The sequence below is a fragment of the Stigmatopora argus genome, chromosome 2 (assembly GCF_051989625.1).
Source record: "Stigmatopora argus isolate UIUO_Sarg chromosome 2, RoL_Sarg_1.0, whole genome shotgun sequence".
NCBI lineage: Eukaryota > Metazoa > Chordata > Actinopteri > Syngnathiformes > Syngnathidae > Stigmatopora > Stigmatopora argus.
In genome coordinates this window covers 19,033,163-19,056,086 of record NC_135388.1, presented here as the reverse complement: position 1 = coordinate 19,056,086, position 22,924 = coordinate 19,033,163, and the positions used below count along the sequence as shown (strand labels likewise).

At 38.6% G+C, this 22,924-nt stretch overlaps 1 protein-coding gene across 1 annotated transcript in view; it reads right to left on the bottom strand.

Moving 5' to 3' along the window:
* Nucleotides 1-22,924, bottom strand: part of fam189a1 (family with sequence similarity 189 member A1) — a 66,380-nt gene that overhangs the window by 21,238 nt on the left and 22,218 nt on the right. Inside the window, exon 2 of the mRNA XM_077593963.1 lies at nt 12,710-12,766. Within this exon, the coding sequence (XP_077450089.1) occupies nt 12,710-12,766 (57 nt within the window). The remainder of the gene's footprint in view (nt 1-12,709; nt 12,767-22,924) is intronic.

The window sequence follows — 22,924 nt, the reverse complement described above, 5'->3', positions numbered from 1 at the left end:
TATATATATATATATATGTGTGTGTGTGTGTGTGTGTATGTATGTGTGTGTGTGTGTGTGACAATGGTATAAATAATTAACCAAAAATCATTGAAAATCACTTCACACATTTAGGCACTTGTCATTATTACTCTGGCGCTGCACACTGCATGCCAAACAGGAAACCCCTCGTGAGAAGCTCATGGTAGATTGATGCGACTTTGAGGTTCAAAACTGGGCTACGGCCTTCTTGAGTGGAGACTGTACTGCCGCGGGTTTTCTCCGGGTATTCCGGTTTCCTCCCTCATCCCAAAAACAGGCACATTGAACACTCCAAATTCTCCATAGGTGTGGCTGGGAGTGTGAAAGGTTGTTTGTCTATGAGCACGGCGATCTGCAGACAACCAGTTTAAAGTGTAGCCCACTTCCTGCCCACAGGTATTAATGTTGAAAAGAATTAATCTTGCTGTTGTCAACAAATTGTTACAGATCTGTGATAGCCTAAGACAATTGCATTCCTACAAAGACACATTTTTGTTTTCCTTGCTGAAAACAAATTTGTCTGTGAAGCCAACTCATCGATTATCATGTTAATTTAAAAAAGTGGTTAAATCGTGAGAGGCTTCCATACGACTTTAATGAAAATCTAAAGTAATATAGAAAGTACGTTGCATCTCTTTAAAATGATCTTTTTTTTTCTCAAGTTAAATAGAAGTTTATCTCAGGAAAGTTGTTTAAAATTCCCATTACATATTTGTAATCAAAAGCAAGAGTACATTAGTGTCCTCATGAAGTGCCACAAATCAGTATTTAGCCTGCAACAGCACTGCGACAGTCCACATTTCTTTCCAATTATCTTCTGTTCTCCAGAGACACTACTACAACTCACCAAATCCCACTACTCCGATTTGCTTCTCCTCCCATAACAGCACGCACTGTATCAAACCTCTGGCTCCTGCAGGTTTCAAAACATCTCTTACCATGATACTTGTAAGCCAGCTCATGATACTTGAACACAGTGGCAACTCTTGATTAAAAAAAAATTGTATATTTCGAACGCTTAGCAAAAGACAAAAAAGGCCTAATTAAATATGTCAAATCAAGACCCATTGTAAGTGCAAAACAGATATTTTAATTGTTTTTGTCACCTAATTCATATCTACTTTTCCCCTGAAATTCTGATGAGCGGTGCCCTCTTTTGGCAAGCCGTCACTGTTTGAACACAAACCAACATATATAGTACATAGAATAACAATCGAATTAATGGGAAGTTTAATTTGGGAAAATACACAGCTTAAAGGTTGCCTTAATCGAAGCTGGTTGTCATTTTTATTCTGCTAACTGGTGACTTCCAGCATTATTCTCTCTCCCAGCAGAGAGCTGTGCTGTATATTTATATGTATCTGGCATCGTGACTGTCTGTATCCAGACATCATCATCGTGATCAGAGTCCGGTGACCAAAGGATCAAATAAACTGAGTTTCTGTTGATACATATGTACTTCCAGCGGCGGAACCCAAGAGATAGCTCTTACCAAGACAGGTCAACCACCAGAAGGCTTTTCCTTCTAGGGAACAGCTTCAACCCCTGAACACAGCAAAATTGCAATCCTGATATATTGTCTGAGCTGTACACTATAATGATAAATATATAGAAGCAGGGCGAGAGTACTCTGTGTTTTTGCTGTTTAGTGACATAAAGAGGGAAGGAAACATCTAGTTTTATGGATTGGGTGTACAGGCTTTGAGGTGTAGCTATGTTCACATCATATCAGACTGCATCTTCACATGGTATGATGGATTAGTTTGTGTGGTCCAAGGCATCATGTTAAAGTAACAGTCCACCTTTTTTTTTAATTAACAAATGAGAAATACCAGCCACTAAAATCACTAATAGATTTTTAATCTAAAGCCATATGAATAATAAAATATTCATTTGTAAAGCAAATTTGAAGATTTCATTTCTGTGCCGTTGTGCATGGAAGATAATATCACCCTTAACCAGCAACACTAATGGGGTTAACCATAGACCATTAACTCACAATTTCTTCTAATTTCACATTCTCTCCTGTTGCAGTAGTCGCCTTCACTTGGTGCCAGCAAATGAATCTGTCTTCATGAGACTGGAATCGACAAATCTGTTGACTGTTATTTCTTTGACTGCTCTTACTGAGTCTAAGTGGGGTCCCTTGAGGTTCTGAAAGAGACATTGCTCATTCCTTTTCACACCAAATTCTCTACATGGTTGCCCTCATCATTTGCGCACCCATGACAGCCAACTCCCACTCCATAGTACCTTTTGAGACAAGAGACAACTCCAAACTAGGTATCTTCCTGACTTATCACGGATTTAGTCTATATGCAAATATGGTGTACCGAATTATTCGCGTATAACGCGCAACATTTGTGCCAAAAAACTGAAGCAAGGTGCGCACTATACACGAATCCCGGTGAAACACTGCTCTCCGCCAGTGAAAAACTCCCCTCGGCAGCCGTTATAATGGGAGACGTACAACTTGCCATTGTCCGCCAGATGGTGCACGAGAGCCCGTTCTATTGGCCGCTGCTCACACTTAAAAAAATAACTCAAGAAGAATGGAATCAATTTTTCTGTGAATCTGATGATGATGAATCAGACTTTGAAAAATGTTAAATATTATAATGATGAATTAGACTTTAAGGATTTAAAATTGTAAATTCCATTTGAGAATTTGTGTTCATACTAGTAGTTTGTTTTACCAGATTTCCGTACCATATGTTGTGAATAAATGTTTTGTCATGGTGATATCTGTTCAGCATTTTCCAGTTACCAGTACCCAATCCTTGGTGTGAGCTGAGTGAAAAAAAATTATACCAATTTTTAGTCACAAATTATGGGTGTGCATTATACTCGAATAAATACGGTATTTAGACCAGATTTCGCCTGATGGTGTAGTGGTTCACTCATCAAATGACTTCGGTGCGGGCAGGCACGGGCTCAATTCCTGCTGGGGGCGGTATTATTGAGTGTGAATGGTTGTTTGTCTCTCTGTGTGCACTTCTACGGCTGTCTGGCGACCAGTCTAGAGTGTAGTCTGCCTTTTGCCCAAAGTCAGCTGGGGTAGCTTATGGCAAACCCCCGCAACCCTTACGAGGATGTGCGGTACGAAAGATGAATGAATATACTAACTAGACCAGATGTGTGCAACTCAATTTAGTTTGCGCCCCACATTTATAGAAAAATAGATCTCAAGTTGACCGGATCAGTTTTTTTGGCTCAATAAGTTATACAGAACGACAGTCCATTTTACCCCACCCGTGTTTCCAAATAAATACAGACGCTCCCCTACTTACGAACATTCAACTTACGAACAACGGTACATACGAACATGTCTGCAAATTGCGTTTAAGTCCAAAAATGTTCGCAAGTCCAATTTTGTATTTCCCCCCTTTTTCGGAGTAGTACTTCTTTCCGCCGCTAATACCGACGCCTGGCGCCGTGAGAGCTCAGCTCACCCAGCATCTACCTTCTTCTTCGTTGCAATGCGGAAGTGCGTGAATGTATCTCCAGTGTGCAAAGAACCTTTTTCATTTGTATCATTAAATATCTCATGCATCCAATATTGAATATGGTTGGTAAAAAGCTAAAGGCTTCTATTGAGGGAGTTGCAAGGAAGAGGCAAGCCATTTCATTTGAAACGAGTGGCAATAATAACGAAGCTTGATGCGCGTGAGAGTGGTGAGCGTTGCACATTCAGTACCATTTATAAACAGAAAGATCGAGCAGCAGGACCCAAATATTGAACGTTGCACAAAGTTTGCAAATCAATTGAATGATGCCATACAGTGCTACCGCATCATTTATGATGAAAAAAAGAAGAAAACTGTGCAATCGTCATTAGGTCGCTTCTTTTGGCCAGTTTCTAATACATAAATCTCTCTCTCTCTACAGTACTGTACATATTCTCTCCATTTTATTAAATGTTTTTTTTAGTACAAACCAATGCGTGTTACTTATACAAGCCTTAAACATACAAATGCACTTGTATAAACCTTCAATATACTTATATCGGCCTTAAACATAAATTATAATACAAAATATAGCACTGAATCAACTTACAAACAAATTCAACTTATGAACAATCGCTCGGAACCAATTGCGTTCGTAAGTAGGGGAGCGTCTGTATATACACATGTATTATGTACAAAGTTACTTCATTTAGTCATTCATTCATGTTCCATACCACTTCTCCTCAAAAGGGTCGTGGAAGTGCTGGAGTCTATCCCATCTAACAAGGGGCACCAGGCAGGGGACAGCCTGAATTGGTAGCCAGCAATCATGTACACTGTTCACATGAGTAAATTTACATCTACTAATGAATTTTTTGTGAATCCTTTTTTTTAATTCAACAAAGCAACTTAGCAAAAATGAGTGTAATCTTACCAATATTCCGAATACGTTTTTACACTACTTTTTCCTCACAATTTAAACTCTGCGGCTTTCATAATGAAATGGCCAATTCATGGATTTGGGGGGGGGGAGGACAAACAATATTTGATTTCATATTATTTCACGACCCGGCCCTGCACATCATAATGAAGTTGTTGCAGTGCTCGAGTCATGTTCACCAACGCAAACGTATGAACTTTGTTTTAGACGAGATGAGTTTGTGAGAGGAGCTATTTTTATGTAAATACCAACATACATATTGTCCAGAAAAATAATTTGGTCCAATTATAGAAGAACCATTTGGGTGAAACTAAAGATGGTTCCTAACAAATCTTTTCAGCCGCTTCATCAGACTTCTTAAAAAACTTGATGACTCAGATTTTCAGCTTTCAACTAATCTAAATTTTGAATTATAACCTTAAATATAATTGACCATTAACATACTTTTTCCTTAATTTGGCAACAGCCTAATGTAAGATTTTTAGAATATGTTTACTTCAAACAGACTGTTTCCCCTCTTTACAAAAGATCTCCACATAGCTGAATATTAACAGATAATTACATGTAATGTAAGTAAGGCTATTTCAGAAATGTGTCAAACTACTGGTCCTTCCATTTAATCTGTACCCAAACAGTAGCTTTCAGTTTTTCCCCCCAGCTTTGGGACCCCTGCTGTAAAGTACTCATAACATTTTGGAGTGGAAGAACTCTTAAACCCCCTGATACATCTAATTTCCTGCCTGTATTACACATTCCCATAATCACAAAATGAGTCAAGCGCTCACTGCTCTAACTATGATAAAATAAACATTCCTATTTTAAACCAACAAACAAGGGTTTCAGACTATATTTAGTATACTTTGTCTTTTTCCAGGGTTAAAGGGAATGTAATGCAACAGTTGTATTTGCTTAGTCTTCTTCGCCAGTGCTCCTCTTCCTTTTTTGGAGCCATTATATATGGAGGTCAAGCTAATTCATATTCTAATTAATACGGGACCACATTTCCTGCCTCTTGTGCCTCAGGGGAGGACGTTCTTCATGTGGCATTATCTAGAGCCAGAAGGTTTTAGCATTCACTTAGCATTACTCTGGCACTCTGGTGCCCTAGGTTTCACTAAAACACCTCCCACCCCTTTGTCCAAATCCTTACCTCTCATTTTGTGCCATTTGAAACCACATGTGCACGTGATAGATAACATTAAGGAATCACTGATGATTCGGTGTGTGTCATGTGAAGGGGACATTCCAGAGGGGATACAGTGGGATTCATCCCTTTCAATATAAATTCTCACAATTGTGCCATTCACTGTCATTTCAGTATTCGAGTACCTTCAGAAAAATTGTGGTGATTATTTGATGAGCCATAATGAGAAAGTACGGTAATAGATGACATTCTACCACTGTGATAAGAACAAGAAATTGGATTATTATAAATTTCCTCTCTATGTAATGTACTAAAGCCTGAACTCAAATTTTCAATCAATCCAATCACAAATATGGAAGTAAAAGCAAGGCATTTCAATTGATAGCATTTATAATGTTTAATAATGAATTTAGCAACCCAATTTTTGCAGGCATCAATTAGACTGTTTGCTCGTAATATAATAAGGCAAAGTAATACACAGTAAACTTTTGAGACAGAAATGCTTGCCTTAACAAGTGCTCTTTGAATCCTGAGTATAGCCAATTTGAAATGATGAGTTATAAATTTTAAAGATGGTCAGTTAAAAATCATACTGAGTTCTTGGACGTCACTACATTTAATGCGCAGTTGGGGGGGATTAAAAAAGAAGAAACTGCAATTGAAAGTCATAGTTGTGAAATAATCTTGAAAAGTAATCAAATAATGTTTCAATCTATGACATCACCTTCAATCCGTGTCATGCCCATGTCATAGAGACCTTCCATCCACATCACAACCAGCGGTTTCAAAACCATGCATCTTTGTAATAGGGTATGTCCTTTGTTTATATGTTTATATGTAGCCTTTAAGATCATCAGTATCACCACCATCATCGGTGTCACTGTCCCGGTGCATCTTTGTAATAGGGAATTTGTATGTCCCTTGTCATAGAGAATTTGTATGTCCCTTGTCATAGAGAATTTGTATGTCATGAAATCTTGCCCTAAGTAAAATATCGGCTGTGGAAGTAGAGTCGTCGGACCCACCACCTCCGTACTCTCCTTCTGCAGAAGCTGCAAAATCTCACTCATCTGTGTCGGCGTGCTTTACTTGTGTTCGACCTTGTGAATGTTCATAGTGGACCGGACAATAGTCATAAGAAACATCTAACTGTAAACTCTTATGGAAGCAGTGCTTTTCACTACCGCTGCAATATCAATGTCTTATCAACATAACTCAACGGTGTGTAGTTACCAACTTGTGTATTCTAGCTTCACCTGGCCATTAATTTCTATTAAAAAAAAATCATCTATATATCGCTCTACCTCTCTATCAAAAGGGCCTTGCAAGCCCTGATGGGCCACAACTTAGGTTAAGTTTTTTTTTTACATTGTATCTGTCAGATAAGCTTCTCGTGTCTTTTACAGAAAGCTGATAACCCCCACCCCTCATGCCATGGCTTACTTTATACTCCTTTACACACTCTAAACCAGTCGTCAAGGGCCGGTATGGGTCCTGTTTTGTTATTCCAACCGATACAGCGCAGACAGTTTAACCAATTAGGTTTCTGCTGCAACCACCAGTATGTGACTGCAATCAACTGATTTCACTTGTTAGATGCCAGATTGGTGAAAAGGTGCTGTTGTGTTTGGTTGGAATTACATCTCTCACCCACTGCGGCCCTATATGGAACAAAATGAAGACCCCAGATCTTAACAATTGTTATTCTGGCTGCTGCCAATTAATTAAAATTTGAATATCCCTTTCCTTGTGGAGCAAATGGAAAAATGTAACTTTATAAATTCAATCAAGGACTTGATCACAAAGCCATCATGACTACTGTGACCTGATTTGGTTGCCCTGATACCAGCAAGCATGTACATAATCTGCAGTATGCAGACTTGTTAAAGGATGCATGCCTGAAAAGATGGCCTTAAAGGTTTGGCATACTGTCTACTATAATCCTGACACACACAGCCCAAGAAGAGTGGTGAGCAGGCAAGCTTGCTGGCCGTCTTAATGTTAATTCATTAGACTGTGAAATATGTCTGCTATAGTAACTGTGCAAACCCTGCTTTATGACAAGTGACCGCAGAGTGCTCATTCAGTTAATAAAAGAATACAAAGTGCTGAAACGTGTCTGGAGAGCCTCAATTTCCCGGAAACATTTGTCTCAATAACATGTCAGTCAACAGACAAGAATGGAACCAAATGGGGGCAAAAAACAGCCATACTTGTACTATTGAGTATGACTGCTAGATTTGAATTCCCTGTTATTTCCCACAAATATTCACAGCCACATTGGTCACACCACCTGTACTTGAAATGCTCTTTTGTTTCTTCACTAAACTAGACAATAAACCACCAATTAATAAGTCACATTAGCAAAATTATATTGTAAACCTAAATAAAAGAGTGGGAACAAATAGTAAGACACAAAGGACACTACTTTCTCCAATCTGGATGCTCAAAGCAAATACTAGCAGCATGATCTTTGCCAGGCAACCAACACACATTATCCTTTGAAAAATGTTTTATCTGCTGACCACAAATCCTTTGCAATATCAACATTACATTGGAAGAGAGAGCATCTTTGTTTATGTAAGGTAGTGCCTCTTGGTTTAGGAGGTTTTACCATGAGGAAAAAAAAGGATTACATTTTTAGGATGCATTGGGGAAGTCATCAGCATCATACGGCTAGAGCCTAAAACAATGGTCCACTTTTAGCTGAGTATGGATCAGCTGCAGTGTGGGATGGATAAATGCACAGAGGCTAATGTGAGTCATTGACAGACCAGGTTGCCAAACCATCCTAAAATGCTCTAGTAACACTTTAAATGCTTTACTAGCAAGCATGTAAACCAAATCATACCACTGTTGGTTATCACTTTGTTAGAAAACGCAATCAAAAGACAACTGGTAAACAATTCTAACTAAATTCACAATGTAATTATTCAATTGCACTACGTATGTAATGGTGGTTAAATATCTAGAAATAAAGGTCAACGAGGATAAGAATATTATATATTTTTTCATTGAAAAGAAAAGAGTGTTCTAGCCATCTTCAATCACGTGTCTTATCAAACAAGATGAGCCCCATTTGTAGACCTCAAAATCTTCATACTTTGAGTCATAGCTGCTTGGCACATCATGTGTCCTTAGGGATTTCGTTGTTAGCCCTTCTATAATCGGATGGCTAAACATTTAGGGGAAACCTATTGTTCTATGCAGTTGGTGTTTTTGTTAAGTGCAATATTTTGGGCCACAAAAAGAAAATCACTGTGAAATGTCAGTGTCCTATATTCTACATCAGGGGCGCTCCTACTTTTTTACTCCAAGATCTACTTTTCAATGAGCCAACATCCCGCAAACTACTTTGTTGTTAGGGTTAGAATTCAGGGGTGGGCAAATTGGTCCTGGAGGGCCGCTGCGGGTGCAGATTTTTGTTCCACAGACACTTTAATCAATGAGGGTTGTGCTGAAACGAGAACCTAACTGCAATCCACTGATTGCACTTCTAAAATACCACATTTGTGGAACGGTATCACACATGACTTACTGCAGGGGTGTTCAAACTTTTTTGCTCCAAGATCTACTTTTCAACCAGTTAACCTTCCACGATCTATCTTTTTTACAGGCCACTGACAAAGCTCAGCAATTATGTAATGATATACCTCGCATTAGATTATCAGCGTGTATGGGAACGGCAGGGAACAGGGGTGAAAATCCACTCTCGATTCAACCTAAAGCTTACTGCGGATATGCCAAATTCACAAGAGCCTAGCAAAGGAAATCGACAGAAACAAAAATGTTATTGTCGCGCAATCTATCAATAGTACCTTGGCGATCTACGTAATGGGCACCCCTGTTCTACATATCCACTAACACACTGTGGGTGGCCAGAAAATGAAATAAGACTTATAAAATAAAAGTACTGAAAATTTGGATGCAGAAAGAGCTGAGGATGGCTTAGGGAAGACCCATGTCCACAATGTTTGCTTCGCTAGCGACATGCTTTGTTTCTTAATTTGTCCTGTTTCAAGTTCAGTCCATTGTTTGCAGGTCAATCAATGCATTAAATAGCAACATGTCAAGAAGCTAAGAGCAAACACATTACAGCGTACATAAATATTTTTCGGTATTTCTTTTTTTTAAATGCAATGACAGAAACATTGACTCGTATCTCATTTCCTGTGAGGGGAGCTAGGAATCAAACAGACTTACCCTGCAGAGATGTTGTAGCCCCAGCAATCATTTAGTCATTTGGATGGCTTTGAGATACATTTTGTCGCTTGAATAAAGTAGTCTGGAGAAGGCAAGCACAGCCATGACTACAATTCACTTACTCTTTATTGGATAGCCACTGGCCGAGCTTCTACGTAGGCAGGACTCAATAAAAGCGGATAAAAGTAACAATGTCCTACTTTGCTTGTGTTATATACTCCAGATAAAAGTTAGACTGAAATGATGCTCACGCCAACATGAACTTCATGATTTGGGACTCATTTACCATACGGAATGTGCACAAAACAGGGGTTGAAATAAGGGTGCACAACTTTCTGTGCATGGTATATCGCCTATGAAACAAACAAACAAACAAACAAACAAACAAACAAACAAAAAACTTCCAGGAAAAAGGGTAAATGGGGCCGAGAGCTGTTCATAATGCTGTGTACGCACAAAACAGCATACCTGTAAACCTCTGCCGATAACTGCCCTTATAAATGATTATTGATTCCCCTTACAAACCCCCAAAAAACCTTACAAACACCGTACGAGTCGTACGGTGTTTGTAAGGTTTTTTTGGGGTTTGTAAGGGGAATCAATAATCATTTATAAGGGCAGTTATCGGCAGAGGTTGACAGGTATGAAAAAGGCCTGTAAAATGCATGTGCCATCTGCAGTAGACCTGTCCTCCAAAAATATGACAGGAAAACACAAGCCCATGAAAACAAAATAATGCCACATTTTAGATGGAACAAGTCTAAAACAAAACACAAGTTTTTTTGTTGTTGTTGTTGTTACTTTTTGTGTGAATAGATCGATGTGAACCGAGTGACGCAAAAGTACATGAAACTTTGTCTTTCGTAGTATACATGCCATTGTGCAGGTAGCAGCACCAAAAAAGTTAATTAGTGTGTGTAACCATTCAGTTCTTGTTACATTTCCCACCTAATTGGGTTATTTGGGTTAGACTCGGGACGGGTTAGGGTTAGCATTGGGTGAGTTAATAAAATTTGAACAACTATGACAAAATCTTATTCTAAGAATGTTTTAATTTGGCCTGGTTCGTATCGAGTTTGCGGTGATTGTACAAGAGGCAGTCTTTCCGATCTGGCAACCCTGGAGACAGATGCCACCTCAACTAATTTTTCTGTTCTCAACCCCTTAGAATCGGATGACAGGGAGTCTTCAAGATTTCCACTCTGGATGGAAATGTCAAATTTCTGTGTTTTCAGCTTCCAAAGTGCTGTCTAAACAATATGGACGTCTGGGAAAGTTTTACAGAGCATGTCAACCAGCCCACAGTCTTGAGGTGAATTGGAACAAGACCTTTCTTGAGAGACTTTCATTTAATGCACCTTGACATATTACCTGATCGACACTTGGAAGGACAGGTTTGACACTGCTTCTTACAATGACGCAGCGACTGTTACGGGAAATTGGTCATGCTTTTTAAGGAATGACCAGACAAAGGATTTAGCTGCAATACATAACAGTATATTGATGGCAATTTTCTACTTGACTACCTAAATGGTATTTTTTTTTCCCTCTGATCCTGGAGAGCTGCTATGAATGAAATCTCTTCTCCAGTCTAACATTGCACAAAGACAAAGAAATAGTGGGGGAAGGGAGACAGAAATGTGAGACAGGATCTCAGCTTGGTGATAAAACTAAAGGAAGCAAGACAGGCAATCTGCAGGGAGAGCGAGAAAAAACGTTCCTGTGAGAGAGGGTGAGAGATAAAGAGAAAGTGAGACCAAGAGATACAGAGATGAAGGGCTTGAAGATAATGTGCTAAAGCCGCAAAAAGGAGATTATTTATGGCATTAAGAGAGCAAGAAAAGGGGTTGGATGTGAGAAGCCTTACTGCACTTGTATTCAGAATTTTTTACTAACAGAAAATACCTGTATTGCATTTAGCTACAAATAGACATCTATTTAAGTCAAGGTATGAGAGTAGGGGAATGTGGCATCACTTAAAGACAAAATGATTTTGAATCAAAAGTTGTCAGCTAATTGAGTCAGTTTTTCTGCTACAGTGCAAGATCAGCTGATGGGAAAAACGCTTTCATGGCATTACAAATATATTCCACTGGACAATTATTTATGACCTTGTTAAGTTTGGTTGGTGTCAAAGAAATAGTGGTGTCATGAGTGATCTTGAGTTTGCCACTTGTACTCTACTGGGTTTAAGTCTGGCAATTGACTTGGCCAGTCTAAAACCGATCACCTTGATAAACGTTTTAGTTGTTTTTGGAATGTGTTTTGAGGGCGCATTTATTGGTAATTCACTTTGCTTGTACCAATTAGAATTGAATTGAATGCTTTTATTGTCATTATACATATAACAACAACAAATATACAAGTATAATGAGTTTTAAGGTCAACATGTTTTGCAGGCTTCAGAGTGAATTTTGCTGCTGCCATTTTATTTTTCATATACGATAATTTATTAGCCCGTCCTAGAATGAGCAACCTAAACTCAAGCCATTACGTGACTCAAATTCACAGATGAGCAGACATGTCTTGGATGGGCACATCCTTTCCCCCTTGAAGCTACAGACTTTCCATCACTTTGATTAAGGCCCATCATTTTCTCATTGGTCTTTTAAAGTCTTCCTCACTATTTCCGACGCTTTGCCTGCATTCCCATCCGTGTTGCTAATTGGAGTTTTGCATCTTCTGGTGCAGCATTTGTACCATTAGTAAAGTCTTCTATGCTTGTGACCACTTCAGTTTGGTCATCTGGGGTTGTTGCTGACGTCACCAGCAGTTTGATTAAAATATACCTCGCAAAATGACTTTTAGGGTCCCTCTTTTTTTCTGTTGCTACAGCAATTTACCATGAATACTTTTCACTTGCACTTATTTTCAACCTTGCAATATAAGACTCCCTCTTGTGAATTAGCCTGGCCAGATTAACAGTGCAGCATGGAGGCGTTAGATAATACTCACCACCAGTGAAAGTGGCCTCTTCCATGACACCACACCGATAAGCCCAGAAAGAAGAACCTGGACAAAAGAGTACATAAACAATGTTGAAAGAGCAAATTGAAACAGGTAAAAAGGAAAACACATGAAAACAGATGTGTAGAGACGGAAAAATACAGTCATGAGTACTTTAATAAAATTACATTTCACAATCATTGACACAATCATTTAAGAAGAAAAATGAAACCAAAATCAAATATTTAAAGAATTACTTGATTTTGATGGATTGACAATGTCTCCTGATCCATGAAATACAAAAACTACTATGTTCCCTATTGCTTGATGTCTCAGAAGCAGCTCAGTTGCTATTTTTTTTAGACATTTTTAGTCAGGATATTGAACATCCACTCAAACAGCTGAGGGAAATTCTTCACATTAAATATCATATGAGGAAAAAAAAATACAGCATAATTGACGAGATGGACTTAGATAGAGGTAATTGATAAACTTGGTAGATTTTATTTGTCATTTTATGACTGGGTTCTGTTTTTGTCCTTTCTTTTCATGTGTAAGCATCTAGTTTTGTTCAGCTGCCGTCGATTTAGCCTTGATATTATTTGGCCAGCCAAGTTGGTCAGCAGCGATCATGCTCATAGTCCACAGTCTGGTCTAGATATGCACTGCCTCATAATATTTGTACCCTATATTCATAATGCGCTTGACATCTCTTCAATCGCAAGTTTGACTCTTTTTATATTGCCTCATTTAGTGTGGGAGCCTTGCTTGGATCACTCATGGGGTTTCTATATTCAGTCACCAATGAGTATAAATTTAATTTGATTGACAGAGTGCGCGCTACAATATTTAAGAATCATATTTCTGTAATTTACAGCACATCTGTTACATAAACTCCCAACGATCAAAATGTTTATTATTTCAGAGAAGTGAAACCAATTTCCCATCCATCTTCATCTGCCATTTGGGTCTATTACTTTTGCTCACTTCGCACTCAATTTCTTTTGCTTGCATTTCTCTTGCACCATGTCAGTGACAGTATATTGACGCATTGAAAAAATATAAGCAGTTTAAGCCTGCCGTCTATTTATTTATACTCATATTGAGGCACACAAGGACTGTAAATAAGATGCAAATGCTGCTTGCAAGTCATTCACACATATGCATACTAAAACTGTGGTGGAATGGCTTTGTGTCTCAAATAGATGTAAACATATTCATCACTGCAAATGTCCAAATTACCATAGCTCTACAGAGACCACAAACTATGAGCATGAATTAAAATGCATCCTGGAAGTAATTATTATTTTGTCCCCTTATTCCACATTATATTAACGGAGTCATTTTCTAGTTCTGTGATATGTCTAGGCAAACACAAACAATCTCCATGGCAAAATGTCCTGAAAATATGTAAAATGCAATGTACTTGCATGGAACCTTAAAAACTGCAAAACTCTTCTTTGGCTTTATCTACTGTAAAGTAACAGTTAAGGGCCAGTGAATATGTAATAAAGACCCAGTAAGTACACAGGGGAATACAGTATGCATTTTGGATTGTTTTCTGTTTAAAGAAGGAATGATGCATTAAAAACATTTATATGATGAACTTTCTCTCACAAGTCTACAAGAACAAGATTAGCATGATTTCCAAAGATGTTCTGCATACATATCATTCATTTAGTTTCTGCTATTTCATTCGTGGGATTATGAGCATTGAAAAGGATAGAAGGGGAACAAGACATGGTTAAATATAAAAATAACAGCCATGCAAATTTGCAGTGAAATTAAGAATCAGTAAGATTTACAAATTGATTTGTGCTTGGACCACAGAAAAGCTTTTAGTCTCCAAGGAGTACCACCGTTAAGACCATAATGAATTAAAAGGATCTTAAATAGAATTTTGCAAGGTGGGAGTGGCAAATTAGCCACAAATCTACATTAATAACTAGTTAGTGAACTTGGCTATAGATAGGAGGACCATATTTTATATATATTGTGTGGGCTGGGGCACATCAATGCATTCAAAAGATCCCTGAGGCGCAGACTGTGATCCTGGGGACAACATTTCAGTCTTGTATCTGCAAATTAGGCAGCAGAATTGGCTGGCAATTAAGCATACGTAAAAAGTACACAAACAAGACGGATAATTTTAATTTATTCAACAGGGAACCTGCAGGCAAGTATAGTACAGTGGTACCTCGACATACGAGCACCCCGACATACGAGCATTTCGAGATACGAGTAAAATTTCAAGCAAATAATTATTTATAAATAAATAATTATAATTGTGTGCATCATTTTCGGAATATTTTGAAGGGAATACAAACTCAAACAACCATCGATATTGACTGAAAGTCAGTGTGGAGGCGGGGCGAACAGAGCCAACCCGGCCGGGAGAATTGTATAAAAATGTAAGACAAAATTAGAATTAAGTTTAGCGTAAGGTTAGATTAAACTTGTTTTTGAGTGTGTCTGTATCGTAATCCAAGTTCATTTAAATTTGTTTATGTTATGTTACGATTCACTGGTGCAAAAAGTCTCCCCTGCTCGCCCACCCCCCTCTATGTCCCTCTCTCTCTACCCTCCGTGAAATCCGTCTAATTTTAGTTCTATTAAACACATTCTAGTAATATTAAACCACTAGTTATGTGTTACTTTGTTAATAGATGGCGAATTAGATGAAATAAAACATTTTTTTCCAATCCAATGTCCGTTTTTTGGTGTTTTTTCAGAGGGTTGGAACAAATTAATTTGTTTTTAGTTCATTTCAAAGGGGAAACGTTCGTTTGAGTTACGAGAATATCGACATACGAGCTCAGTCCCGGAACGAATTAAGCTCGTATCTCGAGGTACCACTGTATGTCTTTTTGTTTCTCTTCCATTTCAAGTGAAGCAAATGAAAACAAAGTGAATCGTTTTACCCCTTTTTATAATTCATGTTTACAGTAAAATAAGGATGTCATTTTTTACTACATTTATATGCAAAGTAAGAGCTCTCTCAGATTGATGAATGATTTTATTTGACAGGAGTATAATGCTCATGTAGAGTATTGATATTAAAGATTGAGATTCAAAATAGTATACTGACATTTATAAATACAGTAAAAACTCTGTACATATGTGTTTGTCTATTATAATAATAATAATACTAATAAACACATTACTGATCATATAGGTACTATTTATGACATCAAAGTTAAACATTGTCTTTGTAAAGGCAATGTGATCAATACAGTTCTTGTACATTAGTTCCACCTGATGCTGCCTGGGAAAATGTATGAATATTATTAAAGAGTACCGCAATGAAGACAGAACAGTACATTCAGTCCACAAACATGAAAACCGCAAAACGGAAAATGGTTAGGCAGAAGTGTAATCAGGATTTAAATGTATCCTAATGCACTCATCTAGGCAGCACATGATCCACAATACTTGAGTGATAATTTATCTTTAGATAGACTAGTGGCCTTATTTGGGGCACCCATTTGATGTGTAAAATGGCATAACGCTTCAACCCAATTGCAGTTAATATGCTCAGAAAGTGATTGCATTGTGAATGTTTAGTGCACTGAGAACAGCAGGAGCAAATCGTGACTCACAAGCTACTTGGCAAGATCTCGCAAAACCGGCACTCAATGTCGGGGAAACTCTGTGCCAGCTCCAAACAATCTGAATTTGGATCAGCACCAAATCGGACACCTTAGATTCCAATCTCCTGAATTTTGTTATTAGCGTACGTGCCAAAGAGAAAATTAACTTCAAAATTGTTTCAAAAGACATCTTGACAAGAGCAAAGAATGCTATTGCCAATCCAAATACAAGCACATTTATTTCTAATCATAGAAAAGCCTGAGAAAATTTGATCTATGGTTGTTCGTTTGCCTAGTGCCAATACAAGGAGCCATTACAGCGAGAGAGGCTTTTGAAAGCAGGCAAGACACCACTGCCAAGATGGATGAAGCAGTGTGGTTGCCTTGGTTACCACATACTGGCCATTTGCCAGGATCTGGAATGATTTTCTATCAGTTGCTGCATTGACAGGAGCAAGCAGGTAGCATGTATGGTTCAGACACACGCTTTGAAGTCACCACATTTAGACAACATACCCTCTTACACACCCTAAGGATATAAATGGAATCAAATCAGGCTGGTATTTTTTTAAATCTTGTATTCTTGTGGAACCTTAACATCAGCCTGGGAGACAATACACAATTGCGCACAGCTTTACAATGTTGACGTGTATAATTGCACTTTGTACATAGTATGCAAAGTCTATCTCAGCTCTTGCCTTCTGTTGGTTCTGCCTCATCGCCGTCGAGGACACTTTTGATGTATGTTGTATATGATGATGGTTTTGGAGCCCCCCCTCCTGTAGTGTTCTTTTTGATGATTACAAATGTTGGAGAGGCTTCCTGCTGTGATAAATATTCCTCATACTAATGGTCATAGGTGTATCCTGAGGCTGGTGATTTGCCATGTTGATTAGGATTAATTGCACAAAAAGGCATAACACTTTTAACCACACTCTTATTCTCCACGCCCCAGGCGACACAAAACTATTACAAATGTCCCAACTCATGGTCCCGCAACAATACCAAGGCTTCAGGATTTTGGAACTTACAGCAATGTGAAAGAAGCAAGGTTAGAAAATTAGTTTTTCAAAACCACAGCTTACTTTATCATTGAAGTATGTCAGGCCTACTGCATCGCCAAGATGCAAAACACCCAAAAAGGTTGACAAAGTGAAAACTTACAGCCATGAGAATGTTTTAAAAATTAAAATGCAACCGTCTTCTAAAGCAATAGTAGTAATCTTTTTGTATAAATGGCCTTCATGTGAAAGGCAGTTCTTCAAAGAATCTAAAAGATACAAATCAGGATTTACGTAGGAATATCATAACGAAGAAAATAAAACACACGCCTAGAGGCTGACATTTTTTGAATGATTGTGGTGTGAAATTCTCCCAAGCTCTTTTGTATCGCAAGTAAATTGCGGCCTGTAGAGAGGACATCAGAAACCCCAGAGAAGGCTGCAGGCTTATCAGTTATCAAGGCTAAATAAAATGGCGAATGAAGTTCCTGAATTCTCATGATAAGTCTTTTCTCAATTTATGTATAGGGATGCCATAACAGCTGCAGGCTACAGCCTAACAGTTGAGCGATTCAGCATCTTCATTGGAAGAAGAGTCAACGTAAGCAACAAAGCAATCAAGGTGAAAATTGGTTATGTTGCTTACAGTCAGTTCAATAATTATGTGAACACCCTGCTATATTGTAAGTTCTCCCACTTAGAAATGAAGGTGGGATCTGAACTGCGTGTTTCTCAGTGAAACCCCAGAAACCTGACTGATCTAGTGTCTAGCTGGAAGAGTGGGCCAAAATGTTTGAATTCTGTAATTGTAAACAAATGCTACTTTACCAAATATAAATATTGATTTTCTCAGGTGTCAAACTTTTTACTTTTTTTCAGCTGTAAAAAAAACCTTACAAACACCGTACGAGTCGTACGGTGTTTGTAAGGTTTTTTGGGGGTTTGTAAGGGGAATCATAATCATTTATAAGGGCAGTTATCGGCAGAGGTTGACAGGTATGGCTGTATCACACAAACAAATTGTTTAAAGAAATCTTATATTGCGATTTTTGGATTTTTAAAATGTTTATACCCTGCCATGATTTCTAAGTGAAAGAACTTGCAATATAACAGGGTGTTCCAATACTTTTTGAAATGGGTGTATATCACACCTAAAAATCAATGACAAATATTGTAATGTTTGTCCACAACGTTAGCGTACAACACAAAAGAGCTGGAAGATTCAAACAGAAATAAAGAAGCAAAAGCAAAATAAGTGTAGCACACACTTTTACTATAGCCCTTCAAATGTTGTATTCTCTCTCCAATTTGGTCGCAGACGAAGCCTTTGATCAGGTGAAATCGAACGTCATATACCAGTGCCTTTTTTCCCTTCTTGCTATTTGGCTTTCTTTGCTCCTAATATTGTATTTTCCTTCCATCCACTTCGTACAGAAGCATCAGTAGGACAAAATACACCAAATTCTCTCTGAAAAATCTGTATATACGCAACTATTTAAGTGAGGACTTGTAGGTAAACAAAATTGCCAATGGAGGAAGAAATCCGTGTACTATTTGATTGTCTAAAATACTTCTAGCATTTGTGAATGGGTGTTTAAGACAATGTTGCCCACTTCTTGAAAATATTGACCTTTATTGACTTTTTTTTCCACTATTACACAGCAAAAACATTGCACTCTGTTGTCATTTTCTTTCCGAAACCCAAAATAACAGCTATGTGATGTCTAAATATGCTCTAATGAAAGACAAATGTGGTGCGCAGTGGGCTTTATAGCAGCTGAAGCCATTTTAGCTGCAACCTTGAAGTAACCTTTTTCTGCTGATGAGGAGAATAGTGAGCAAAATGTGTATGTTCAAATGCATTACAATATTTGTGTAAAATGTTGTGAGCATGTGGATAAACATGAAGCATATGCACAGTGAATGAAGTATGAAACAACTCAACACTGCTTATTTCCTCAGATTGACAGTGAACAGACGAGAGCTTTTGGTATCCTTGTGTTCCTGCTCTTTAAACACGAGTCCCACACCACCACCACCAACATCCCCCTCCAACTCTACTGCCATTTTCCTCCGCCCACCACCTGCTTCTCCTTGCGAAACCCTCCCCCACTTCGTACCATCACTCCGCAGCACCTCGGCGATGTTGCCATGGAAACAGCGGGACAACAGCATATTGGCGTCTGCTCCATGGGGGTGTGGCATGTCAGCCACCTATTGCTCCTCTCCTTGGACTCATGGCAATCTCTGGCAGCTTTGTATCCAAAATCCTCCAGTGGTGTCTTATGTATAAACACAAACTTTCTTCATTAACCTCCTAGGACCAGGCGTCCACGTGTGGACATCACATTTTTGGTTGTCACATGACTACAATGTTAAATTTTGGACTACAATGGCCTGGCATGCACTCATGTGGACATCATTTTTCTTAGAAACTACATCATGTAAAAATATACTTATTTTTACACTCATCAGGTCCCAATTAGCCTAAATATCAAAGAGAAAATAAAAATGCATGTTTTGCAAGAGTCAGGGTCTTAGGAGTGACTTCAAAATGAGGTAAATTTGACTATAAAACACTGTTCTTATACAATACTCTTACAAAATATTTGTAAGTACAGACGCTCCCCTACTTACGAACGCAATTGGTTCCGAGCGATTGTTCATAAGTTGAATTTGTTTGTAAGTTGATTTAGTGCTATATTTTGTATTATAATTTATGTTTAAGGCCGATATAAGTATATTGAAGGTTTGTGCATTTGTATGTTTAAGGCTTGTATAAGTAACACGCATTGGTTTATACTGAAAAAAAAACATTTGATAAAATGGAGAGAATATGTACAGTACTGTAGAGAGAGAGATATTTATGTATTAGAAACTGGCCAAAAGAAGCGACCTAATGACGATTGCAGTTTTCTTCTTTTTTTCATCATAAATGATGCGGTAGCACTGTATGGCATCATTCAATTGATTTGCAAACTTTGTGCAACGTTCAATATTTGGGTCCTGCTGCTCGATCGTTCTGTTTATAAATGGTACTGACGCTCGAACGATTCAATGCCCGTGAAACGCTCACCACTCTCACGCGCATCAAGCTTCGTTATTGCCACTCGTTTCAAATGAAATGGCTTGCCTCTTCCTTGCAACTCCCTCAATAGAAGCCTTTAGCTTTTTACCAACCATATTCAATATTGGATGCATGAGATATTTAATGATACAAATGAAAAAGGTTCTTTGCACACTGGAGATACATTCACGCACTTCCGCATTGCAACGAAGAAGAAGGTAGATGCTGGGTGAGCTGAGCTCTCACAGCGCCAGGCGTCGGTATTAGCGGCGGAAAGAAGTACTACTCCGAAAAAGGCGCAAAATACAAAATTGGACTTGCGAACATTTTTGGACTTAAACGCAATTTGCAGACATGTTCGTATGTACCGTTGTTCGTAAGTTGAATGTTCGTAAGTAGGGGAGCGTCTGTATAAGCACTATCAGTAGCTGCACTAAAGAGCAGTAATTTTTTCAGCCCTAAGGAAATTTCACGCAAAGTTTACTGAATATTTACTAGAAACGTACCTATGTTCATCCATGACAACTATATACACGACAGTGGTACACCTACTAACGAAATTAATTAATTCAATCCAGAAGTGGTTTCGTAACTTTTCGTATGTAGAGCCGCATTTCACGTTGAAACGCGGAAATTCATTCCAACCATTCTAAGGTCCCAAATACTACCCGAAACCCTTTAAAATTATGATACAAATTTACCAATGGTGTAGAAATATGCGCAAAACAGACAAAAAAGAGAAAAAGGGTCAGAAAATTATTCATGAAGCCATTACATTCACTAAAAGACATTTCCCATTGGGGTGGATCGGCGAGGCAAATGTATGGCAGCTGAGTAATCATACGTACACATTACGTAAACACACCACTTAAAATTATGTAATATTTGGTGAAATTTCGATCCAACGACAATTGCCTTTGACGAGTTTTCATCTTTTTCCTCAAATGTGCAAGGCACTCTTGAACACTCGGATAACTGCACACAATTTTTTCCCACTCCAACGTTACTTTCTTGAGCCCATAACGAAAATAAAAGAATAAAGCTGCATAATGCACTTAGAAATCCAAGACAAACAAGGGTAGAAGGCACATGAATCAGAAACTCACCATCCGCTGCAGCGGCTTCGCCATGGTCCTTTGAAAAACTGCCCAGATCGGGCGGTCACAGTCATACATCGGCAATGGCGATGCAGGCCCGGCAGGGCAATGCGAGGCCAGCGGAGACAGCCAATGGGAAAGTAACTATCACGACAATTTCAAAATAAAATATAGGATGCTACAAGAGGATGTTTGAGTTCTTCAGATATCACGTTTCCTAACTTGTAATTTCTTTTGTATCCAGATACAAAATTTCCCTGTTGAGGCCTTTTGTAACCTGAATATTTTGGACGTAAAGATATTCATATGTAGAGGTGCCGCTGTAGTTGCATTGCATGTGACGGCCTTACGTGAAATTTGTTCACAAACATTGCTCAGAGCTCTCATACTTGCCGGCATTGGGTCAATTAGTGCCGTCAAAACAATAATTTGTGGCCTTCTACCTGACACGAAAGTTGAGCTGTAGTACATACAGCACATGCAGTTTTTGGGCCGTTTTGATCTGAGCAATGGATTAGCTGTACTTTTTCTGAAGAAGCGTTTTTTTTGTGGAGCATTTGATGTGGCCCAGACTGTATTTCCAAAAATCATGCCCTGAGAATCTTTTCTACAAAGTATAAAAATTAATATTTTGAAAACTCTGTCCAATGTAGGTCAGTGTTTTGTTTTATTCTGTCTTTTATTTTCCGCTACTTTGATTTGTTTGAGACCACTAATGGCTGTCCCCTGCCTCTAGCTCACAGTCAAAGGGAGCATCCAGCTCACACTAACGAGGGCAGTAGAGGGGTGGATAAATCTTTATCTGAACAGGAGGAGAGTTAAGATTACTGCCCGCATTTAATCTTTGACATGGTGTTCATGTTGGCGGTGAGAATAGAGGAGCTGGCAACAGTAAACAACTTTTGCACAAACAGGTTGAGAAGAGAAATGATCGGAACAGAGGAGAAGCTGCTTGTCAGGACTCCAGCTTCTTTCACTTTCCAATCCTAGTTTTGCACAGTTTTACTCAGACACGCACCCACTGTTCTAGAGCGACGATCACTTCTGTCACAAGAGCACTTTTTGCACTGCTGTGTTTTTCTTGCAAAGATCAAAGTGTTTTTCCACAACAGAATTGTAATAACTGAATCAGTAGGAAAACATGTCACAACTAAATTTGAATCCAAGTATGAAGATTGTAAAGCCGGAAGCATTTTCTTAACTTCTCTAGTAAGAGGAAAAAAGAACATGAACCTTCATTATTTGCTCAAGGAACAAAGTCAGATATTGTCAAAGCATGACAACATCTGACTTTGTTGACTGTTGAATTGCTACATCCAGAGGCGGCCTGGTGGGAGTGGTTAGTGTGTCACAGTTCTGGGATCAAGGGTTTGATCCCAAGGGGGTCTTCTCTGTGTGCATCTTCTCCCCAGGCTTGCTAGGGTTTTCTCCAGGTACTCCCGTTTCCTCCCGCATCCCAAAAACAAGCA